The following is a 22,909-nucleotide window of genomic DNA, read 5'->3' on the forward strand; positions in this document are numbered from 1 at the left end:
CAGTCCGCCAACCTGTACAAAGTACCTCATGAAGGTATTGGTAGGTGCTAGGAGTAAGTAGGTAGGCAGCAATCGAAGCCGGGATTGTGGCGCTCCTGCATCGGGACCCGGTTTGTCCATCGTTATTACCTACCTCCATAGGTATTATTGATTGAAAATTATTCATCCTCCACAAATCCTGCTTTATTAGCACCTTTGACTGCTTGAGAATAAACCAAGTAAGACAGTTCCGGCAAACACTGAGTAATGCTCCTGTCCAGAAAGGTTAAACTCCATGGGAACTGGTCTGGAGTTGCTCTGGGTCAGGTACACATCACGGAAGCTAAGGATAGTCTGGCTCACTAACCTGTTTCTCAATCTCTGTTGTTGCGGGTAGATCGGGTTGTCGAGATCCCTGATCATAAGTGGTTCAAATTCAGTTAGTCACTGATTAATTGATGATTTCTCCTTTTTTTTCATTTCTATTAATAATCACCAATATGGGGATAGACTACAGTCACACACCATTGCTCCGTACTGTTAGCTACTTGGCATGTCCTATCAACCTATCCTTTCAGTGACTGTTGGATTTGTTGAGCAACTTGCATCTTTGAAGTGGAACCCACTGCCGATCACAGCATCATGATGGGATCATACTATCATAATACCGAGTACTAACAAGAAAAAGAGCACAAACTAAAATAGTGCTAGAGGCTAGAGCTCTTTTATGCTAGCGTTCTGCTAAATCTAAGACATCAAGCAAACAGAGGCTAGAGAGGCTAAGACTTCTTACTACCTAAACTGGTATAATTTGCTTACAGCTCCATCAACTAATGTGTACTAAGTTACTAACCTTTCATTCAGCAGTATTTCTCTGATTTCTACTTTGAGAGAGCCCATGGTGACAAGTATCCTGCCGATAGAAGGACAATTTTCTGTTGCCAGACTAGATTGATATGTCTCTTCTCAGCGCATAAGCAAGTGTATCGCTACGTGCTCGACTTCTTTCTCCGAACAGCCGGACATTTAGGCGCTGTAACGTAGTCGGTAGAATCTTCCGAAACGGGTAAGAAAATTGGCTAAAGACTCCAGACGATGATCCTATTCTGATATGTCATGAACTGGCGGTGCAAGGAAAACATACGCGGGATCTCCGAATTTTGGCGCCCATGCCACTACTCCAAGGCCCTCCGGCTTATGCATGTCAAACTAAACACTAAAGCTCAGGCGAAAAAGCTTCTAAGCGAGCGTCTCTACCTGGTCGCCCTTGCATAGTATTGGCTCTTAGTGTCTGATCCTCTGATCATCAACAACAACGGCATGATAATAATAATATCTAAGATCAAATGTCGAGATCAAACCTCCCATTTCCAGCAGTCATGGAGACGGAATCATGGAACAGGCATCCCGATGAACCTTATTGGTATCAGATCTGTGGGATGTCATACGATTCATACCTGTTCATACGGGACACTGAAATGTTCTCTAGTACCCACAGCACTGTGGATATTGACGTAGTACTAGTACTACTATTTCTATTTTGTTCGATCGACTCGGGATCGGACATTTTCGAATTTTACACATCAATGTTGATCAACATCGGCTCAAGATAGCCGAAAGTTCAATTCCCTGAAGAGGTAGTGAGCTGTCTCACGACATGCAATCAAGGGATATGATTATGTGCAGTATGGAGGCGAGAAGAGACGAGTAAAGATCGATCTTCAAAGAGCAATAATAATAGTATCATTGGAGGCTTTGAATGTAACCCCTTAGGGTCACCTGTTGATGAGTAGGTAGGCGCTTAACGACAACAATAGATGGCAATGGAAGCGGATTGTAATGTGCTGTGAAACTTGAATTTTCTTTTTCCTTTCTTATTGCATTATTATTATTAATATCCCTTTCTAAAGATCAATTATTTCGTTCTTTTTTGCCTTTCTTTCTCCATTGCAGCGGCTTTGCGACTAAGCCATACTCCATCATGGCTCGTAGCGACGTGCCTTGATGCTCCTCAGGCTTTGATTTGTATTTTCCTTGTTTCTTTTTAGATAGTTCTTTCCAACCAAAGACTAACGGCCAATAGCCTAACTGTCTTATATTTCCATTGCAGGAAGATGGGTCATGGAAGATGAGAACTCCACTGAGAGTGGACCGCTCCCGTTCCTGACCAGGCTGATTCTCAACAATCCCGAGTCCAGACAGGAAGATGAACCTGCTGAGCATTTTTCTTTTGTTTGTGTCTACGGAGTAGGAAGTGGGTATATCATTCGCTAGACATTGATTAACTTTGACCAAGCAATAAAAGACCATGGTAGAACCAGCTCTTCTGGGGCATCAACACCGTAGCCAGCGTGGACCAATCAATCCCTCATCATCTGACTTCTTGATTGGGAAAAGAACTCTTTTGTCACTACCTACCTTAGGTCACTGTATCTACTCCGTACTCAGGCTTCTTCCGGGTCTGAGCTCTCAGGTTCTCAGTCCATGTCGAGTCCAGATCAGAAACGGGATCCCACTTTTCATCCACTCGTCCTCACCGAACAAGGAGAATACGTGTTCGATTAAGCCCTGAACTTCTGATGCGATTCTACCAAAAGTACCAGTGGGTCGTCTCCTGCTACCTCGTATCGTATGTAGGTACATTCAGCAGAATACCGGGCCAAGAGCATCCTTGACATACCTCTTCGTCTATCGACAGTTGGTTCCAGACCGCAGATGAATGTCCAAGATCATGACCGGGAATATGCGAGCAGGGGCCTTCCTGGCCGATCTTTTCGCTTGCAGCTCACCGTGAGTGGCAGATGGTATCCATGTTCCTTGTAACCCCTGCAGTTCTTTTTATGCCTTTATTCTTTCGTCAGATGTACGATACGCCACCGTGTGGAGTTTCCAGCTTTCCAAGGGTATGCGGCTTCCGTGTCCATGACTCCATTAGTCCACACATGGGCCCTTTCCACGGCATCTTGCAATCTATTGATCTTGTTTCTCCGACCCTGCTGTTCTTGTCGCCACCCGGCCAGAAGCAAGGGAAGAAAAAAAAAAAAGAAACTATCTACGTGGTGATGCGAAAACACGGAGCTAACAGGAGGGGTCACGGCTGATCATGATCAGAGCCCCCTGACGCCCCAAGGGGCTTTTCTGTGGCTCTCAGCCGTCAGGCTCATTGCCATGAGGCAAATGGGTCTTCGTATTCTATAATTATAGTTTGGTCAAACTGTGAGGTCTGGGCAAGCTACCGAGAAGACGTCGCTAGCTCCACGAGCCTAATTCGGTCTGGGATTCAGGGAGATGTCGATGACTTGATGACCATACCGAAGCGATGAATCTTAGCCTTCAATTTAAAGAAAGACAAAAGGACGTGCGGCGCTCCCTTTCGTTAAGTAACGTCCTCTTTTCGTCTAGACATTGAACACCCGTTTCCTCGAGGGGCCTTCTTCAAGCAGATATTGCACAGAACCATGGCGCAGTCAACCGTCCCATGTTATTTACCCAACTTTGGTGCTACGTATGATGGGCCGAAACGCCCTATCTCAATGAAACTGAGAACAGATGCTCTGCAAAGCTCTGGATTGCTATCTGCATGGAACGGAGGCCAATTGAGTCAGTTGTTACAGGCCTCGTGGGCCCTACTTCTACATCGCTACACAGGCTCCGAGGATATCTGCTTTGGCTACCATCAAATTGGCGGTAATGAGTCTCAGGATTTGCGACGTTCTTTGGAAGATGTGGATCCTTCCATCTTCAAAGTATCAGTCAAAGAAGGCACCTCCCTTAAGACGTTTTTCGACCATGTCAAGACAAACAGCTCTGTCGACGGTCATCCAGAGATAGACGGAAGCTCGCTCACAGCCTTTGAAAATGCCCTGCTTTTCAACACAATTTTGATGATACGAATCTGCCATGATTCCATGGGAACCTCACCCACCATCCCACCACCGTCAAGCTTGCCAATAGCGCTTCCTCAGAAGGTAAGTACTGAAAGACAGGTCCTTCGTCTTTTCGTGCAACCTTCTGAAACATGTCTGCAGTGTCGGGTTCGACTTCATGTCAAAGTTCTGCAGGAAGAGGTAGGAATTTTCTTCGAATGGTGGAACAATGACATGCCCACCGCGCAAATGAAAAGCATTGCTGGCGCCTTTGAGCATATTCTAGCAGATCTTCTCACGGCAAAAGACACAGCTGTGGACGATCTTGACATCTTTCCAGAAAATGACTGGTCTCGAGTATGCAAATTCAATTCAGTGCTTCCAGAAAAGCACGAACGCTGCATCCATGAAGTGATCCATGAACGGACCCTTCTCCAGCCAGAAAATGAGGCGGTCTGCGCCTGGGATGGAAGTCTTACCTACAAAGAATTGGATTATCTTTCCTCCAAGGTTGCATCTAATCTTCAGGAAAGAGGAGTTGGCCCAGAGGTTTGCGTAGCCCTCTGTTTCGAGAAGTCCGTAAGTGCTATAGATTCTCAAGTGATATAGCTTGCCACGTATCGTCAATTTCAGTCTTTGGCTTGACATACTCAGTCGGGCTCTGCGCTCAAATTGCAGTGCTGATAATTTGACATAGAAATGGAACATCGTGGCGACTCTCGCTGTCCTGAAAGCTGGCGGTGCTTTCGTACCTATGGACCCAGCTCATCCTACAGCACGATTGCAATCCCTCGTGCAAGGCGTGCAGGCGCGGATTATGCTTTGCTCTCGAAATCAAGCAGACAAGCTACAGACGGTGGCAGAAATACTGATACCCTTGGACGATGAAACCGTTGATGGCCTTCCGGATCTTCGCACGGGTACTTTCTCCTCGACGACCGTGAAGAGCTCGAACGCAGCATATGTCATTTTTACCTCCGGCTCTACTGGACAACCAAAGGTGCGTCTCTTCCAATCCTAATTCGGTTACCTAGGTGTTAACCCCAGAACAGGGTACATTGCTGGAGCATAGAGCATATGTTTCAAGTGCACTGGCTCATGGACCAGTGTTTGGTCTCAATCCTTCGACTCGGGCTTTGCAATTTGCATCACATACTTTTGATGCAAGTTTGATAGATATCCTCAGCTCGTTAATATACGGCGCTTGCATCTGCATCCCTAGCGAGGAAGCACGTCTGAACGACATTGCCAGCGTGATAAACGATATGAAAGTAAATCTTGCATCCCTGACACCATCATTCATTGGATTTCTCAATCCTGCAGCTGTTCCAGGGCTAGAAACCCTCGTCCTAGCTGGGGAAGCAATGTCTCCTTCACATTTGGCGACGTGGTCTCACATCAAACTTGTGAACGGATACGGCCCAACAGAGAGTTCTGTTGCAGCTACCCTCAATGCTGAGATGTCTCCTTCTTCAGATTGCAGGGATCTTGGCTTGCCAGTCGGAGTTCGTTGTTGGGTCGTCAGCCCTACGAACCATGACCAGCTTGTGCCCGTTGGTTGCCCCGGTGAGCTGGTTCTGGAAGGACCAACGCTTGCGCGATGTTACATCAATAACCCGCAGAAGACGAACGAAGCATTTATTTTCAACCCTTCCTGGACGAAGCGAGATTCTACTGGTGGCTCAGACCGAAGGTTTTACAAGACCGGTGATTTGGTAAGATACAATTCCGAATCTGGATCATTAATGTATGTAGGACGGAAAGACACACAGGTCAAGTTCCATGGTCAGAGAATCGAGCTGGGGGAGATTGAGAACCAGCTGAGCGCAGATACGGACATCAAGCACTCCATAGTGTTGCTTCCCAAGTCCGGGTTCGCACAAGGAAAACTCGTGGCAGTCCTGTCATTGTCCGCTGGCCTTAGAGAGGCAATCGAGTCAGATGCGGTGCCCCTTAAGCTTATCGAACATCGTGAGAAGCTTCAATATGTCAAGAACATTCGGGAACGATTATCAAGTAGGCTACCGACATACATGGTGCCCGGAGTCTGGCTATGTGTCGAGACTTTGCCGATGCTTGTGTCTGGTAAACTGGACAGGAAATCTATTGCGACCTGGGTTTCGAACATGTCAGAAGACCCGGAAGTACATGTCACTGAGGCCGTCAGGTCTCGTTCAGCTAACTCGACGGAGGATCAACTGGCGTCGATTTGGAGTCGTATGCTCAACATACCCAAGGATCGCATCAGCGTTGACGAAAGCTTTTTGAGTCTAGGAGGGGATTCCATTGCGGCAATAACCTGTGTTGGCCATTGCAAGAAGCAAGGACTTGGCCTTACAGTGCAGGAGATACTTCGCAGCAAATCCATCAGAGAATTAGCCTCGCGTGTCAAGGAAGTCACTCAACCGGCAGTCTACCACGAAACGATTGAGGAACCTTTTGGGCTATCGCCAATACAGAAACTGCATTTCATGGTTCGCAAGGAAGGACAGGGCTATTTCAATCAAAGTGTGCTCACCCGCATCGACCGACAGATCAACGACCAAGATATGCGCCGCGCAGTCGACGCAGTGGTCATGCGTCATTCCATGCTTCGAAGCCGACTAGTCGAGCCCAGTACCGGTAGTCCTTTACAGCAGCGCATCACTGAGGACGTTGCTGGCTCGTACCGCTGGCGAACACATTATACGACCTCGCAGAATGAGATTGAGAATGCTATTGCGGAAAGCCAGTTGTGCATCAATGCCTTCGTGGGCCCTGTTTTTGCCGTTGACTTCTGCTATGTTGATGAATCGCACAATCTCCTATCCCTGGTGGCTCATCATCTCGTCGTTGACATAGTCTCGTGGCGTATCATTCTGGAGGACTTGGAAGACTTCCTGCTAAACCCTCAAGGCTTCGTGTTACAGAACAGCTCCCTTCCATTCCAGACATGGTGCCGTCTACAAGACGACCAATGTGAGTCTCTGACCTCCGAGAATGGGGTGCAATTGGAGGATCTTCCTGCTCCAGAGCTTGCCTACTGGGGAATGGAACATCGTCAGATGACGTATGGGGATGTGGTCTGTGAGACTTTCGAGCTTGATTCGGATAGCACTCACTCTATCTTGCTGGAATGTCATCAGAGTCTACGAACCGAGCCGGTTGATCTGTTTCTCGCTGCTCTTCTCCACGCATTTGGACAGACTTTCCCAGACCGTACTTTGCCCGTGATCTACAATGAAGGCCATGGCAGAGAAGTGTGGGATTCGAGTTTAGACATATCACGGACTGTAGGCTGGTTTACGACCCTTTACCCAATATTCGTACCCAAAATATTTCCCGATGATCCGGCCAGAACTATTGCCCATGTCAAAGATCTGCGTCGGCAGGTTTCTGATAATGGCCGACAGAAGTTCGCAAGCCGCATGTTCACAGGCAAAGGACAGGAGACATGCCGACACCATTGCCCCCTAGAAATGACTTTCAACTACGTGGGGCAGCATCGCGATCTGCAGAAGCAGGACGGTCTTTTCCAGCTTATGGGACACATGGCTGGTGAGACTGGCCAAGGTGGAGGTGCAGCAGATTTTGGCAAAGAAACTCCACGATTCGCACTTCTGGAAATTTCAGCGTTGGTAGTGCAAGATCAACTTCGTTTTACGTTCTCTTTCAACCGATTCATGCGGTATCAAGATAGCATTCGCGCCTGGATATCCCGTTGCTATCAGCTGCTTGCTTCTCTTGGACAGAAACTGCAGTCTCTGGCCCCTCGGCCCACACTGAGCGATTTCCCAATGCTCTCTCTCACATATGAGGAGCTCGACAAGATGGTATCAGCGAAGCTACCAAGCGTGGGTATTACCTCCTTTGATCTCATCGAGGATGTCTATCCTTGCTCGCGCATGCAACAAGGTATTTTGCTCAGCCAGTCTCGAGACAGCTCGGTTTATGCTGTGCATGATACCTTCGAAGTGAAAGGCGTCAAAATCAAACCTAGTATTGATCGGTTGATTCTCGCTTGGCAAAAGGTTGTTTCGCATCATCCAATGCTACGGACGGTTTTCTTGGAGAACTTGACAAGCCAGGACTTGTTTTGTCAGGTCGTTCTCAAAGAATATGATCCAGCTCCCACACTGCTGAGATGCTCCGAAGAAAGGGATGTGCTGCCAACCTTTAACAACCAACAGCCCGTGAACTATCGTGACCACCGTCCTGCTCATCGTTTTAGTATATGCGAGACAGCAACTGGCAAGCTATTTTGTCGACTTGAAATAAGCCATGCCGCCATGGATGGGACGTCCATTTCTCTGATCATTCGAGATCTGCAACTGGCGTACAGTAGTCAGCTTCAGGACGACCGCAAACCCATGTTCAAGGATTACATGCGGTACTTGCAGAGCTGCTCTCACAGTGCTGGCCTTAATTACTGGTGCTCTTACTTATCCGATGTCAAGCCATGCCACTTCCCCGTGCTCAATGATGGGAGATCTTCCAACAGGCGGCTTCAAGCGATTCGTCTAGACTTCTCATCCTTGAAAGAGCTTCAGGCGCTATGTGAGAGCAGTGGCTTGACGCTTTCTACGGCGTTCAGTACTGCTTGGGGACTTACACTCCGCTCATTTTGCGGTTCCCACGATGTGTGTTTCAGTTACATGGCTTCTTTGAGAGATGTCTCGGTCGATGAAATTGGCTCTGTTGTCGGACCGATCATTAATCTTTTGGCTTGTCGAATGAAGGTCACAGAGGACGTCTCTCTCAAAGATGTCCTGAATCAGGTGCAAAACGATTACATGGAGAGTCTACCTTACAGACACACTTCCCTCATCGATATCCAGCATGCCCTGAAACTCTCAGACACAATCCTGTTCAATTCAGGCATCTCCTATCGGAAACTTCCACCGCAGACCCTCAGCAACAGGGCTGAGATGCGACTTGTGGAGGTGGGATCAATCCATGATCCTGCAGAATTCCCCGTATATGTCAATATTGAGGCCACAGATGATGTTGCACACATTGACCTCAATTACTGGACGACCTCTCTGTCCGAAGGCCAGGCGCAGAATGTTGCCAGCACATTTCTACAGTCCCTCGAAAATATCATTCACCATCTTGACGAGAACGTTTGCTGCCTGGATCAATTGAGCGTACAGAACAAACAACAAATCGCTACCTGGAACAAGACTCTTCCCGAGGCTGTCGACAAGTGTATTCATGAGATTCTCGAGGAGAAGGTCAAGCAGTGCCCGGAAGCTATCGCAATTGCAGCTTGGGATGGAAACCTCACTTACGCCAAGCTCAATGAATTGTCCTCGCTTCTTGCGTTCTATCTGACCAAGCTTGGTGTGGGACCTGGCCTCTTTGTGCCGATCGATTTCGACAAATCCTCCTGGCAAATTGTTGCTATCTTAGCGGTATTGAGAGCCGGTGGTATTTGCCTTCCAGTCGCCGAAGCTCATTTATATGATTTTCTCGAGAAGTTGTTGATTGACAAAGATGTTCAAGTCGCTCTTGCGTCCCCGAACAAAGTGCAGCTTCTGGAACGCACAATTCCTTATGTCGTCCCCGTGGGAAGGTCACTTTTCGACTACCTTCCTCGTTCTGATGATATACCACACGTTTCACATAAGGCAACTGACCAGGCCTACGTTGTGTTCACTGGCGGTAGTGTCGAGGAACCGAAAGGCGTTATGCTTGAGCATCTTACAGTTATGACACGGGCCGAGAGCTTCGCTTCAGCTCTGGACCTGGACAAGGCGACCAAGATGTACCAGTTTGCTACCTACACTTCTGACATGTTCCTCCAAGAGCTTTTCGGTACAATGCTGCATGGTGGTTGTGTTTGTATTCCAGCCAACGATGAGTTCAGCAATCTCCCACAATCAATCAACACCTCACAAGCAAACACAGTCATTATGACACCGTCACTCGCATGTCTGTTACAGCCATCCGATGTCCCCGAGGTGCAGGTACTGGCACTCTATGGTGAGAGTCTGACAAATCAGGTCAGAAATATTTGGTCAGGAAGAGTTCGTATGCATTCTTTGTATGGAGCAGCTGAGTGCTCTTCAAGCTGCCTTCATGCCTCAGACTGCGATACCTCAGTTGAAACGAGGAACCTTGGACTTGCAGCCGGGTGCATATCTTGGCTCGTTGATCCTTCAAATCATGACCTTCTGGTTCCGATTGGCAGTGTCGGTGAAGTGGTCGTTGAGGGTCCCCTCATTGCTGCTGGTTACTTGCTCGACAATGGGCATTTCCAGAAAGATTTCATTGAGGATCCTGTTTGGAGTACGAACTTTGAGGGGGACGAAGCTAACAATAACCACGAGAAACATGATGAACGCCCAAGACTGACCCGGCGTATGTTCAAGACTAGGGACTTGGCCCGCTACAATTCGGATGGTACATTGGTCTACATGGGAAGAAAGGAAAGAGGTACCCAGAGACTGCAGGCGGACGTATGGGAAATTCAACAGTGCATCGATGCGTTTTCGTTACCTGGCCATCCTTGCGTTGTGGAGCCGATTCGCTGCTCAGATGATAATGAAACCACGGAACACCTGGCTGTCTTTGTCCAATTCGTGTCAACTCACTTGGAGAAGACTGATGGCCAGAGATCTGTAATTGGGCAACCTTCCTCGCAATTTTCCGATTTCGTCACCAAAATGCACACGCATCTGCTGAGTGTCATGCCTGCGACTCAAGTTCCGAGGTTGTACATTCCTGTTCCCAGAATGCCCTTGACATCTTTTGGTAAGCTCGACCGTCAGCTTCTGGGGAATGAGGCTCAGGATCTTCCTGAAAGTACCCGCCTCGAATTCGATCTGAAAAGCTTCCACGAGTTTTGGCGGGTTGAATTAGCCAATCCGAAGACTTCTTCTTCCCAATCATTCCCTTCATTGGCGAGTGCTTCCCATAGGTCCTCTGCTACCAGCACGTACGAATGGAACGTCCCCATCGAATGGCGCGATGTCAGCGGATTGGAGCGTGTCAGTCTTGAGACCGCGCTTCTTGCCGCATGGGCCCTGACTATATCCGGCTACACTCGATCAGACGATGTCATCTTTGGAGAACTGCTTCACGACCGGGAAACGTTCGGACTTGGTTCTACTACCAATAAAGGGGCGCCCACGGTGGTTCCTAGAAGATTCCAGATCGATGAGGATATGAGCATTGCAGAACTCATGAGAAAGACCCAAGAGCACCTAGCAGCGGCTTCTCCCTTCCAAAGAGCCGGACTCCAACGCATCAAAAATGTCAGCGCGGATACTTCCCGTGCATGCAGCTTCAATAACCTTTTCTCCTTTGTGGAATCGGACGGCGAGGTGCAGACTCCTGCTCTCGCATATCCTCTAGCGATCTTCTGTAGCGTTGCAAAGTCGGAGCTTCAGCTGAGCGCTTGTTACGACGAACAGGTCCTGTCTGCTCCCCAGCTTGAGCGGATTTTGGCTCAATTCGCAAGCTACGTTGAATACTTGAAGTCGGATCTCCGTACTCAAGAGACGATCGGTGGCATGGCTCTCCGCAAGAATCAGACTTCTTACTTGTCCAGCCCTGATACTGCTTACTGGAAGAAGTACCTTGTTGATGTCGAGCCCTGTGCTTTCCCATCTTTGAACCCGGACAAGGCAAGAAGCGGATTTGACTCAGCAAAACTAGCGATTGATAATCTGGCCAATCTACGCCGCTTTTGCCAGAAGATTGAAGTAACCGAGGACATTGTGCTACAGCTCGTTTGGGGATTGGTTCTGCGATGCTATACCGGTTCAGAAGAAGTCTGCTTCGGGTACTACCCTGCAACACCACAACCGGAGGGGTCGAAGTACCTGAAGGTTTTCCCAAGCAGGCTTCTCTTAAAGGACGACTCAGAGCTTGGGCCAATTGCTCAGAAGAGGAAGAACGAATTGGACCAAGCGATGGAGCACGCCATTTCTCAGATAGAAGTGCAGCATGAACTTGACATTGATGTGAATTCGCTCTTCAATACTGTCTTCAAGTTCGACAGGTTTATGGAGCTTCCCAGTGACAATAGCGGCCTATCAACCCTGCTTAACGACACCGAGAAGGGTGTCTGCACGATTGCTGTCAACCCTAGATTCTCATCTACATCAGCAGAAATCCTGTTCGAATATTCGACAGACGCCTTGTCAAGCGCCAATATCACGAGTGTTGTTGATTGCTTCCAGCACATTCTGGAGGAGATTATCGACGATGACCCTGTTGGCCGTGAAATAGGGGATATCGATTTCTTCAGCGAACATGCTTGTCAACAAGTACGAGACTGGAACGCTACGCTACCAGAGAGACCTGATAGGTGCGCACATGAGATAATTGAGCAGCAGGTCCTGAGCCACCCTACTTCGCCTGCAATCCGCTCGTGGGACGGAGACTTTACTTACGAACAGCTCAACTCTCTATCAACTAAATTGGCAAAGCATCTTGTTCGCCTGGGTGTTAAACCCGAGGTCTTTGTTGGATTATGCTTTGAAAAGTCCGCTTGGGCGGTCATTGCACAAGTTGCGGTTTTGAAAGCCGGAGGAGCATTCGCATCTCTGGATCCCACTCACCCAGAAGCGAGACTTAGGGGTTTGGTTGACGACATTGGCGCTCATATCGTCCTTTGCTCTGCCAAGTATATCGACAAGGCTCGCCAGATATCCCGTGCCGCCTATATCGTGAGCGAAGACACGATCAGTCAATTGCCAAACGCATCCTCTACTGCATCGATGACCCAGCCTGACATAAACAACGCAGCTTACGCTATTTTCACCTCTGGAACAACAGGCAAGCCGAAAGTGACGGTTCTTGAGCACATTGCTCTCAGCGTTTCTTCACCAGCTTTTGCTCGTAGCCTGGGCATGGACACGACTACCCGTGCTCTGCAATTCTCCAGCTATACTTTTGATGTGAGCATAATGGAGACTATAATTGTCCTCATGACGGGAGGTTGTGTTTGCGTTCCCAGCGAAGAAGAGCGCATGAACGACCTGGCCGGTGCGATCGGGAGACTGAACGCCAACTTCCTGAGTTGCCCTCCGTCAATTGCAAACACGATCCAACCCAAGAGTGTCCCATCGCTGAAAACTATCGTTACGGGAGGTGAAAAGATGACTGCGAGCCATATCGACCGCTGGTCCGATATTTGTGTAATCAATGCATATGGGCCCTCTGAGTCGACGGTTATGGCTACGATGAGCGTCAAAGTGGATGCAGCAGGAGTGCGTGTCAACAATGATTGCAACTCAATCGGTGCTGCAGTTTGCGGCCGCACTTGGGTGGTTGACCCTAACAACTATCATCGTCTTCTGCCTATCGGGGCCGTGGGTGAGCTGGTACTCGAGGGCTGCAACGTTGCCCGCGGTTACCTCAACAATGACCAAAAAACAAAAGAAGCATTCATCAGTGAGCCTGCCTGGATTAGGACCCCAGGCTTTCAGGAAATATTCAAGCGAAAGGAGCGCATGTACCGGACTGGAGATCTTGTTCGTTATAATCCCGATGGCACAATTTGCTTCATCTCGCGCAAGGATACCCAGATCAAGTTCAACGGTCAGCGCATTGAACTGGAAGAAATCGAACAACAATGCATATCTTGTCTTCCTGGAGGCACTCAGGTGGCTGTCGAGGTTGTGGAGCCCGAAGCAAAGACAGTTGCCAGATCCATCGCGGCTTTCTTTACTGTTGACGATCAAGTTGGCCTGAGCAGAGCTGATTTGGAATCTCAATTGCTCGTTCCTATGTCAGAAGCAACACGCGAAACCGTCAAAAAGCTTAGGGAGGCCTTGACCAAGGCTCTGCCACCAAGTCTGATACCAAAGCTTTTTTTCCCAGTCTCCCGCCTGCCTTTCTCAAACTCCGGGAAGCTCGATCGCAAGAAGCTCCGGGCAAGCGTTGAGACTCTGCCCAAAGACCAGCTCAAGCCTTATATCACCCTGACTGCTGGCTCCAGACAAGCGTCTGATGAGGGAGTTGAGGGAACACTCAAAAGCCTCTGGGAGGAAGCTCTGGGCCTTGCGTCGGGCTCGGTCAGTGCTGAAGACAGCTTTTTCAGCTTAGGTGGCGATTCCTTCTCCGCCATGAAGCTTGTTGGAGCTGCCAACTCTCGGGGGATCTCTCTCACATTTGCCGATGTTTATGAGGATCCAGTCTTCTTGAATATGGCCAAGCGTTGTGACACGTGGCAAGAAAAGTCCACCAGACAGACTGTGACTCCATTTAGCCTGTTGCCTTCCTCAGTCGATCGTGAACAACTCTTGGAGGAAGTCGCAGACCAATGTGACGTGCCTCGAGCATCCATTGTCGATCTCTACCCATGCAGCCCTGTGCAAGAGGGTCTCCTCACTTTGTCAGTCAAGCAGAACGGTGCTTATATTGCTCAACCAATTTTCCGGCTCTCAGAGGGAATAGACCTCGACAAGTTCAAAGCTGCTTGGCAACAGGTTGTGGACGAGCTGGATATACTGCGGACTCGTATTGTACATACTGAGTCTTTGAACTTCTTGCAGGCTGTTGTTGACAAAGAGGAGATCTCTTGGGCCTCCGCAACTACTCTGAATGAATTGATAGCCGAGAGCCCTGACTTGCCGAAACACAATGGTGGACGGTTGACTGGTTACGCGATTGCCGAATCCCAGACTTGCCCTGACCGGTACTTCGTTTGGACAATCCATCATGCACTGTACGATGGATGGAGTATCCCGCTCGTCTTGAAAAGAGTGGAGGAAGTCTACACTAATTCGTCAGCCAGCGCCGGAACAGTTCCCTACAGCTTGTTCATAGACTATCTGCTGGAGCGGAACATGTCAGACTCTGACGAGTACTGGAAGTCTCAACTGGCAAACCTGTCATGTTCTCCATTCCCGCAAAGCAAGAATTCCCTGCCCGACACTGTCCGAGTGGGAAATCGGCATCACAGCAGCATGAAGATTTCTCGAGCCGCCAGTGGAGTTGATCTGACCATCCCCGAGCTTATTCGTGCTGCGTGGGCGATTGTTGTCTCTGCTCATACTGGTTCCAGTGATGTATGCTTCGGTGAGACGCTCATGGGAAGAAATATCGACCTTGCTGGTGTCACCGATATTGCTGGACCCGTTCTCACCACGGTTCCTACGCGCATCCAAGTTGAAAATGAGCTTCCCATCACCCAGTACCTGGAGAATGTGCATCATCTGACGACCGCAATGCTTCCTCATCAGCATTCAGGACTACAGCGAATTCGAAAACTCAATAGTGACACAGCATCGGCTTGCGAATTTCAGAATCTGCTTGTCATTCAGACTGGAGAGGGCCAGTTGAACGAGAGTTTGTGGGTGGCTGAACACAACCAAACAAGCAAAGACTTCTTCACTCATCCACTGGTCGTCGAATGCAAGGTTGCCACTTCTGAGGTGTCGATCTTGATGCACCATGACGAGATCGTGCTGAACAGCTGGCAGACTGAGAAGCTCGTCGGTCAGTTCAGCTTTGTGCTCGAGCAGCTGCTCTCCATCAACAAGAGTGAAACAAGAAAGTTGAGCGAGCTCGAGATTTTCAGTCCATCTGATAGAAACGAAGTCGCCCTATGGAACAAGAGGCAGCCCGAGGCCGTTGAAAAATGTGCTCACGATATCATTTTCGAGAGATGCTCTACTCACCCCGATGCTCCAGCTGTCTGTGCTTGGGATGGCGAGGTCTCATATAGAGAGATGTACACATTTGCCTCGTCTTTCGCATCTTACCTGGCTTCTCGTGGCGTTGGACCCGAGACTCTGGTGCCAATTTGCCTGGATAAGTCTCTTTGGACAATCATCACTATTCTCGGGATTTTGATTGCTGGTGGTGCCTACGTACCCCTCGACCCTGCTCATCCAACATCGAGACACGAAGAAATTTTGGCCGAAGTTGATGCTCGTATTGTTCTTTGCTCCCCTCAATATCAGAGCCGTTACTCCGGAGTTGTCAAAACGATAATTCCCGTCAGTAAGGAGACAATCAGAGCTTATGGTGCCCTGAATGGTCAGGCGAAGAGACCAAGCCGCGTCACGCCGTCCAATATGGCCTACGCGATCTTCACCTCAGGAAGCACCGGTCGCGCCAAGGGTATTATCATTGACCACCGCGCACTTGCAAGCAGTGCTATGGCATTCGGGCCGATTGTGCATTTGACTGAGAGTTCTCGTGCATTCCAATTTGCGTCCCTCACCTTCGATGCGGCTGTCATGGAAATTCTAGCTACTCTGATGCACGGAGGATGCATTTGTATCCCAAGCGAGGATGAGCGCCTGAATGATGTCGCCGGCGCCATTCGACGTCTGAATGTCACTTGGACTTTCCTGACTCCTTCGATAGCCAGCATTATCGAGCCGTCAACCGTCCCCTCACTGGAAGTGCTTGCCTGTGGAGGAGAGAAATTGTCACGCGAAGTTGTGACAAAATGGGCGCATCGCGTGAAACTAATCAATGGATATGGACCCACGGAGACGACCATCTTCGCAGTTTTGAATAACGTATCCCCGAACAGCGATCCTGCCTGCATTGGTTACGGAATACCTTGCACTTTGACCTGGGTTGTCGATCCCGAAAATCACGATCGACTTACCCCATTGGGAGCCATCGGAGAACTGGCTTTGGAGGGTCCAGCTCTGGCAAGAGAATATTTGAAGAACCCCAGTAAGACCGCCGAGGCTTTCGTGGACGAGCCCGCATGGATGAGGCATTTCCAGTCGAGCCTGCCTTCTCCGCGAAGAATATACAAGACTGGAGATCTTGTCCGGTATAACCCTGACGGATCGGTGGAATACATCAGCCGCAAAGACCACCAAGTCAAGCTTCATGGCCAGCGTATGGAGCTCGGCGAGATTGAGCATCGGTTACATGAGGATGCCCGCGTCCGTCATGCCGTTGTCATCCTACCCAAGGAGGGTCTTCTTCAGCAACGTCTCGTCACAATTCTCTCCCTGAACACTTTGAAGTCAGATTCGAGCATCATCTCCGATGACGCATGCGAGCTTATTAGTCGAGAAGATCAGGCGAGGGTCGTGTATTCTGAACTCATCGCAATTCAGAAGAATCTCGAGGCCCAGCTGCCCATTTACATGGTCCCTCAAACCTGGGCTGTCATCAGAAAGTTGCCAATGCTTGTTTCTGGAAAGCTGGACAGAAAGAAGATTACTCACTGGATTGAGCATATTGACGAGCCAACATATGACAGGATCATGCAAGACTATGACAACATTAAGAGGGGTCATGTTGAGGACAGCGTCAAGGAAGACAAGAACACTTCGGTCAAGATCTTACAAGACATCTACGCTCAAGTACTCAACCTCCCTTCAAACAAGGTCGACCCCAACCGGTCGTTTGTGAGCCTGGGTAAGTGAACACTGTCCTTCTCATGAAGAAGCGCGAGAAAGAGGCTAACTGGTCAACACAGGCGGCGATAGTATTACTGGAATGGCTGTCATTTCTCGAGCTCGCAAACAAGGGCTTAACCTGACACTTCACAAGATCCTTCAAAGCAAGTCAATCAGTGAGCTGACTCAAACAGCGGAAGTCAAAACATCGAGCATTCAAGTCGAGGAGAAGGCGAATGAGTACTTTTCTCTTTCTCCTATTCAGAATTTGTACTTCAAATCAGCACGCACATTCAAGGAAACTGGTCGCTTCAATCAGAGTATGACTGTGCGCATCACTCGAAAACTTGAGCCAAATGTTGTCAAGGATGCGCTCAAGGCAATTTCCAACCAGCATTCGATGCTCAGGGCAAGATTCACCAGATCTGCAGGAGGAAAATGGCAGCAGCGAATTACCAATGTACGTGCAAATCAATTCGCTGGCTTGATGTTAAAGAGCTAATCGATCACACAGGACATCGATTCATCTGTTCGTGTTCGCACTCACTCGGTCATGAGCTCCCATGACATGTTGAGCAAGATTGCCGATACTCAGTCGTGTCTGGATATCCAGAATGGACCGATATTTGGGGCCGATTTGTTCAACATCAATGGCGATGAACAAATCCTTTTCCTTGTGGCCAATCATCTATGTGTCGATATGGTTTCATGGCGCATAGTCCTTCAAGACATGCAAGAATTCATCGAGACCGGCTCGCTGTCTTCTGAAAAACCCTTGTCGTTCCAGAGCTGGTGCGAACTGCAATTCGAAAATAGCACGTCAGAAGCAGATGAGGTCAAGCTTCCATTTGCCATTGAGCCTCCGAACCTTAGCTATTGGGGCATGGAGAGAGTGCCCAACAATTACGGACAAATCAGGATGGAATCATTTGTCGTGGGCGAAGACATTACTTCGTTTATCCTAGGTGCCTGCCACGAGATGCTGCGCACAGAAACGATCGATATTCTCCTCGCCGCAGTTGTGCAGTCATTCTACCGGATCTTCACAGATCGAACAATGCCAACCATATATAATGAGGGTCACGGTCGTGAATCGTGGGATTCGAACCTTGATCTCTCACGGACTGTGGGTTGGTTCACCACATTGTGTCCACTCCAGGTCGACGAATGCTCAGGTAATTTCTCCCCACAAAAGATCTAGGGCGACAGGCTAATTTAAGACTCAGATTTTGTCGACACGGCAACACGTGTCAAGGACTTGAGACGGAAGATAAAGGACAATGGCCGGTCTTACTTCGCTCGCAGCCTTCTCCAGCCCAATGGCACCGAGTCATCGGAATTTCCTGTTCCGTTGGAAATCGTTTTCAACTATCTTGGTCGACTGCAGCAACTGGAGCGCGATGACTCACTTTTCCAGCACTATGGAGAGGCGTTCGACGAGGAGAAGTTCAAACTAGCTGGAGACATGGGTCCAGATACCCCCCGGTTTGCCCTCCTGGAGATTTCCGCACTTGTCGTCAACGATAAGCTCCAGGTCTCGTTCACGTACAATCGACAGATGCAGCGTGAAGATCAGATCTCCAAATGGATTTCAGAGTGCAGGAGAGTACTTGAGAGAGATGTGCTTCGCTTCAAGGACTCCGTGCCGGAACCTACCCTCAGCGATTTCCCCTTGCTCCCTATAACCTACGATGGGCTCAAGAAGCTGATGAGCACAACGCTTCCAAGAGCAGGGATCAGGAGCTGGAGCCAAGTAGAGGATATCTATCCATGCTCATCAGTGCAAGAGGGTATTCTCCTGAGCCAGCTTCGGGATCCCAGTGCGTACATGTTCCATGTGGTCTTCGAAGTGCGCTCTCCTGGAGGAAGCGGCAAGGTAAATCCAAACATGCTTCAAAGCGCATGGTCAGCAGTTGTCAATCGGCATCCGATCCTGAGAACTCTGTTCATCGATAGTAATTACACAAACGGTACCTTCGATCAGTTGGTGCTCAAGGAAGTCGAGGAAGGAGCAATCATTCTTCATTGCAACGATTCCGATGCTCTTGTCAAGCTCGATGCGACCAAACTCAGCGACATCAACGCCAAACGAAATTCACAGCTGCTGCATCAATTGACAATTTGCAGTACCAATTCCGGACGAGTGCTTGTCAAACTGGAAATGAATCATGCCATAATAGATGGCGGATCAGTTGACCTGCTTCTGAGAGATCTAGCGATGGCATACAAGCATCAGCTGCCAGAAGGATCCGGGCCTCTCTTCAGTGACTACATCAAATTCATCCGCGGGAAATCTCAGGACCAAGCTTTATCCCACTGGGGACAATACTTGTCTGATGCTCGTCCCTGCCATCTGACGTTCTCCGAGGGAACAGGTGGTAACCGTCAATTAGGGTCTGTGATGGTGCAGTTCACCCGGTATTCCGAGCTGCAACAATTTTGCGAGAAGAACGCCGTAACGCTTGCAAATCTTACTCTCGCTGCATGGGCAATCGTCTTGCAAAGCTTCACAGGTTCGGATGACGTTTGCTTTGGCTACCCTTCTGCCGGTCGTGATGCTCCAATTCCCGGGATTCAAGAAGCGGTCGGAATATTCCTCAACATGCTCTGCTGCCGAGTGAGGTTCTCGCAGGGGAGGACTCTGTTGGAGATTTCAAAGACAGTGCAGGACGACTACATCAAGAACCTTCCATACCAGGATTGTTCTCTTGCAAGTATCCAGCATGAACTTGGGCAAAAAGAGTTGTTTAACACCACAATATCGATTCAAAACCACCACGCCGTATCGGAAGAATCTGGAAACGACTTGCTCTCTTTCAATGTACAGAAGGCGCATGACCCTACTGAGGTAAGATTTGACTGAAGCTGTTCTAATGATTAACAGAAAGCTGATTTCTGCAACAGTACCCTGTCACCGTGAACGTCGAGACTGCCAAGGGCCACGAAGGGATCTTGCTACGATACTGGACCGATGCTGTGTCCGGAGATAAAGCAAAGGATCTTGCAGATGCCATTGCCAATATTTTCAGCTGCTTTATTGACAAGCCGTCGCAGCTTGTCTCAGAGTTGGACCTTCGTGGCGGACAACTGATGAAGGGACACTCTTCGGGAACCGGACAATTCATTGACAACAAGTCCCTTCAGGAGCTGATCGATCGCCGTGTCACTGAAATAATTAGTCAAATGCTCAAGGAAGGAACACTGACCATACCAGCCGCTGAAAGTGAAAAGGGCCGGTTCAAGAGGACCACTCCCCTTGAACCCGTTCATGTTACAGTTAAGGCGAAACACATGCCTCGTGAAAGAGATCTCTCCGACTCAACGGCAACTCTCACCGAGGAGCACTCAAAACTGATTGACCTAGAAAAGAGATTATGGAAACTCTGGTGCTCGGCATTGCGTCTGTCATCCGACTCTATCAAAAACCAGGCGAGCTTCTTCAAATTGGGTGGTGATAGTATAAGTGCGATGAAGATGGTCAGCGCTGCGCGCGAAGATGGGCTGACACTGACTGTGGCTGATGTTTTCAACAATCCTGTCTTTGAGGATATGCTGGCGGTTATGAGTGCTTCCAACAGTTTGTCTGCTTCGGAACCCGAGTCTCAGACCGACAGTGACAATGAGAAGCCAGCAGAGCCTCCTAAGATCGTTGAGCAAGAGCGGAGCCCACCGCCGCCAGAGATTTCACTCTTGAAGACCGTTCACTTGAACGACAGCGCTCTACAGAATGGAATATGCCAGAAGATCGGTGTGTTTAAAGGAGGCATTGCCGACGTTTTGCCTGTTACGGACTTCCAAGCCATGTCGATCACGGCTACATTGTTCAAGTCCCGCTGGATGTTGAACTACTTCTTCCTCGACGGACGAGGATCACTGGATCTGAGAAGATTGAGGGAGAGCCTCTTGCGAGTTGTTGATGCTTTCGATATACTCCGAACGGTCTTTGTCTGTTTCAATGGCCAATTTTTCCAAGTGGTGCTTAGGAAAATACGGCCAAACATCTTTGTTCATGAGACTGAGAAGAGCTTGGATGAGTACACTGAGTACCTCCAACAGCAAGATCGTGAGCAAGAGGCGCGGCAAGGCGAACAATACGTGCAGTTCTACATCGTGAAGAAGAAAGGCAGTAACCACCACCGAATCTTGATTAGAATGTCGCATGCTCAATTTGACGGGCTATGCCTGCCCACCATCATGTCAGCCATTAAGTTGGGATATGAGGGCAGTACTCTGCCCCCGGCTCCTTCCTTTGCGAATCACATGCGAATGCTATCGGGGGCAATCACTCCAGACCATTACCAGCATTGGACAAACCTGTTGAAGGGATCAAAAATGACGCAGATCATTCGAAGGACCGAGGAGAATACCTATCAACATATTGGTGCTTTCACGGAGCAAAGAAAGGCACTGGAGATTCAACCCTCGGTCCTTGAAAATGTCACCATTGCTACCGTCATGCAAGCAGCTTGGGCGGTTACGCTGGCCAAGCTGTCCGCTCAGTCAGATGTCGTCTTCGGACTCACGATCAGCGGCAGAAATACTTCAATCCCAGGCATTGAGAACACGGTCGGCCCGTGTCTCAATGTCATTCCCATTAGAGTCAGTTTTAGAGAGGGCTGGACTGGTGTTGATCTGTTCCGGTATCTACAAGACCAGCAGATAGCCAACATGCCCTTCGAGGCCTTGGGCTTCAGAGAGATCATCAGACGTTGCACCGACTGGCCCAGCTCGACATATTTCACCACCTCGGTCTTCCACCAGAATGTCGAATACGAGGGCCAGATGCAGCTGGATAACACCACATACAGAATGGGAGGCGCCGGTGTCGTCGACAACTTCACTGACATGACTTTGTTCTCTAAGTCGTCCAGCGACGGGAAACTGGGCGTCTCTCTTGGCTATTCAGAAAAGGGCCCCATCGGTCCTAAATTCGCTGCCAAGGTCCTGAACATGGTCTGCGACACCGTGCAAAGCCTGCTGGCCAACTCCCGAGTCGTGCTTCCGTCCCCATCTATGCTTCGCTCATTACCTTGTCAATCCGTCAACGACGTCCCTAGAATGTCAGATGAGATGTTCCTGTCTTCACATCTGAAGAGCCGGAGCATCTCCGAGATTCTCGTACACTCGGACGTCCTGACGCAGGCCTGGCAGCAAGTCCTCCCTCGCAAGGATGCCGACGAGCCTCAATCCACCTTCCAGCTAGACTCGTCCTTCTTTGAACTTGGAGGCGATGTTTTCGACATGGCACAAATCGTCTGGCTCCTCGAGCAGGAAGGACTCCAGGTTCACATCGAGGACCTTCTTGAACACCCGACATTCCTAGGGCAGATGGCCGTCTTGACGCTGCACAACACACGAAAGAGCGATTCCATGGAAGAAATCATGCCCGTTGAGGAGATTCCATTACCGGCTGCGAGGACTGGCACTTCGAGTTCGCTAGGGAAAGCCCTGAATCTAGCGAAGAGGGTCACCAGATGGAGCTCGCTGTCGGCTCGAGGGTGATCGTCCGAGGACGTTCCCGTCGAGTTCTTTTCTGTTCGGCAAGCAGCATATATTGCTATCCACTCATTGTTAGATTCCTATACTGTTTGACGTGCACATCGTGTGATCGCACACATCTCTTCTGTCTCGGTTTCTGTGCTGTCTACTTATTGTTTGCTGTGTATATTGGTTGACTTTCATTATTTTGACTGCTTGATAAATTTTTGAACATATACATTGTTTAGTGTATCTACTATGTAATAGATATCCATT

General features: G+C 49.2%; 1 protein-coding gene across 1 annotated transcript; it reads left to right on the plus strand.

Moving 5' to 3' along the window:
- Positions 1-3,437: 3,437 nt before the first annotated feature.
- Positions 3,438-22,657, plus strand: nrps1 (nonribosomal peptide synthase Pes1; the record flags this gene model as incomplete). Its single annotated transcript, XM_026757136.1, has 8 exons — positions 3,438-3,947; positions 4,008-4,424; positions 4,543-4,845; positions 4,898-17,174; positions 17,236-17,615; positions 17,670-18,330; positions 18,382-20,003; positions 20,060-22,657. 8 exons carry the CDS (start codon positions 3,438-3,440, stop codon positions 22,655-22,657), a joined length of 18,768 nt encoding a protein of 6,255 aa, XP_026615993.1.
- Between the last annotated feature and the right edge of the window lie 252 nt (positions 22,658-22,909).

Source organism: Aspergillus thermomutatus (genome assembly GCF_002237265.1).
Source record: "Aspergillus thermomutatus strain HMR AF 39 chromosome Unknown NODE_52, whole genome shotgun sequence".
NCBI classification, from domain to species: domain Eukaryota; kingdom Fungi; phylum Ascomycota; class Eurotiomycetes; order Eurotiales; family Aspergillaceae; genus Aspergillus; species Aspergillus thermomutatus.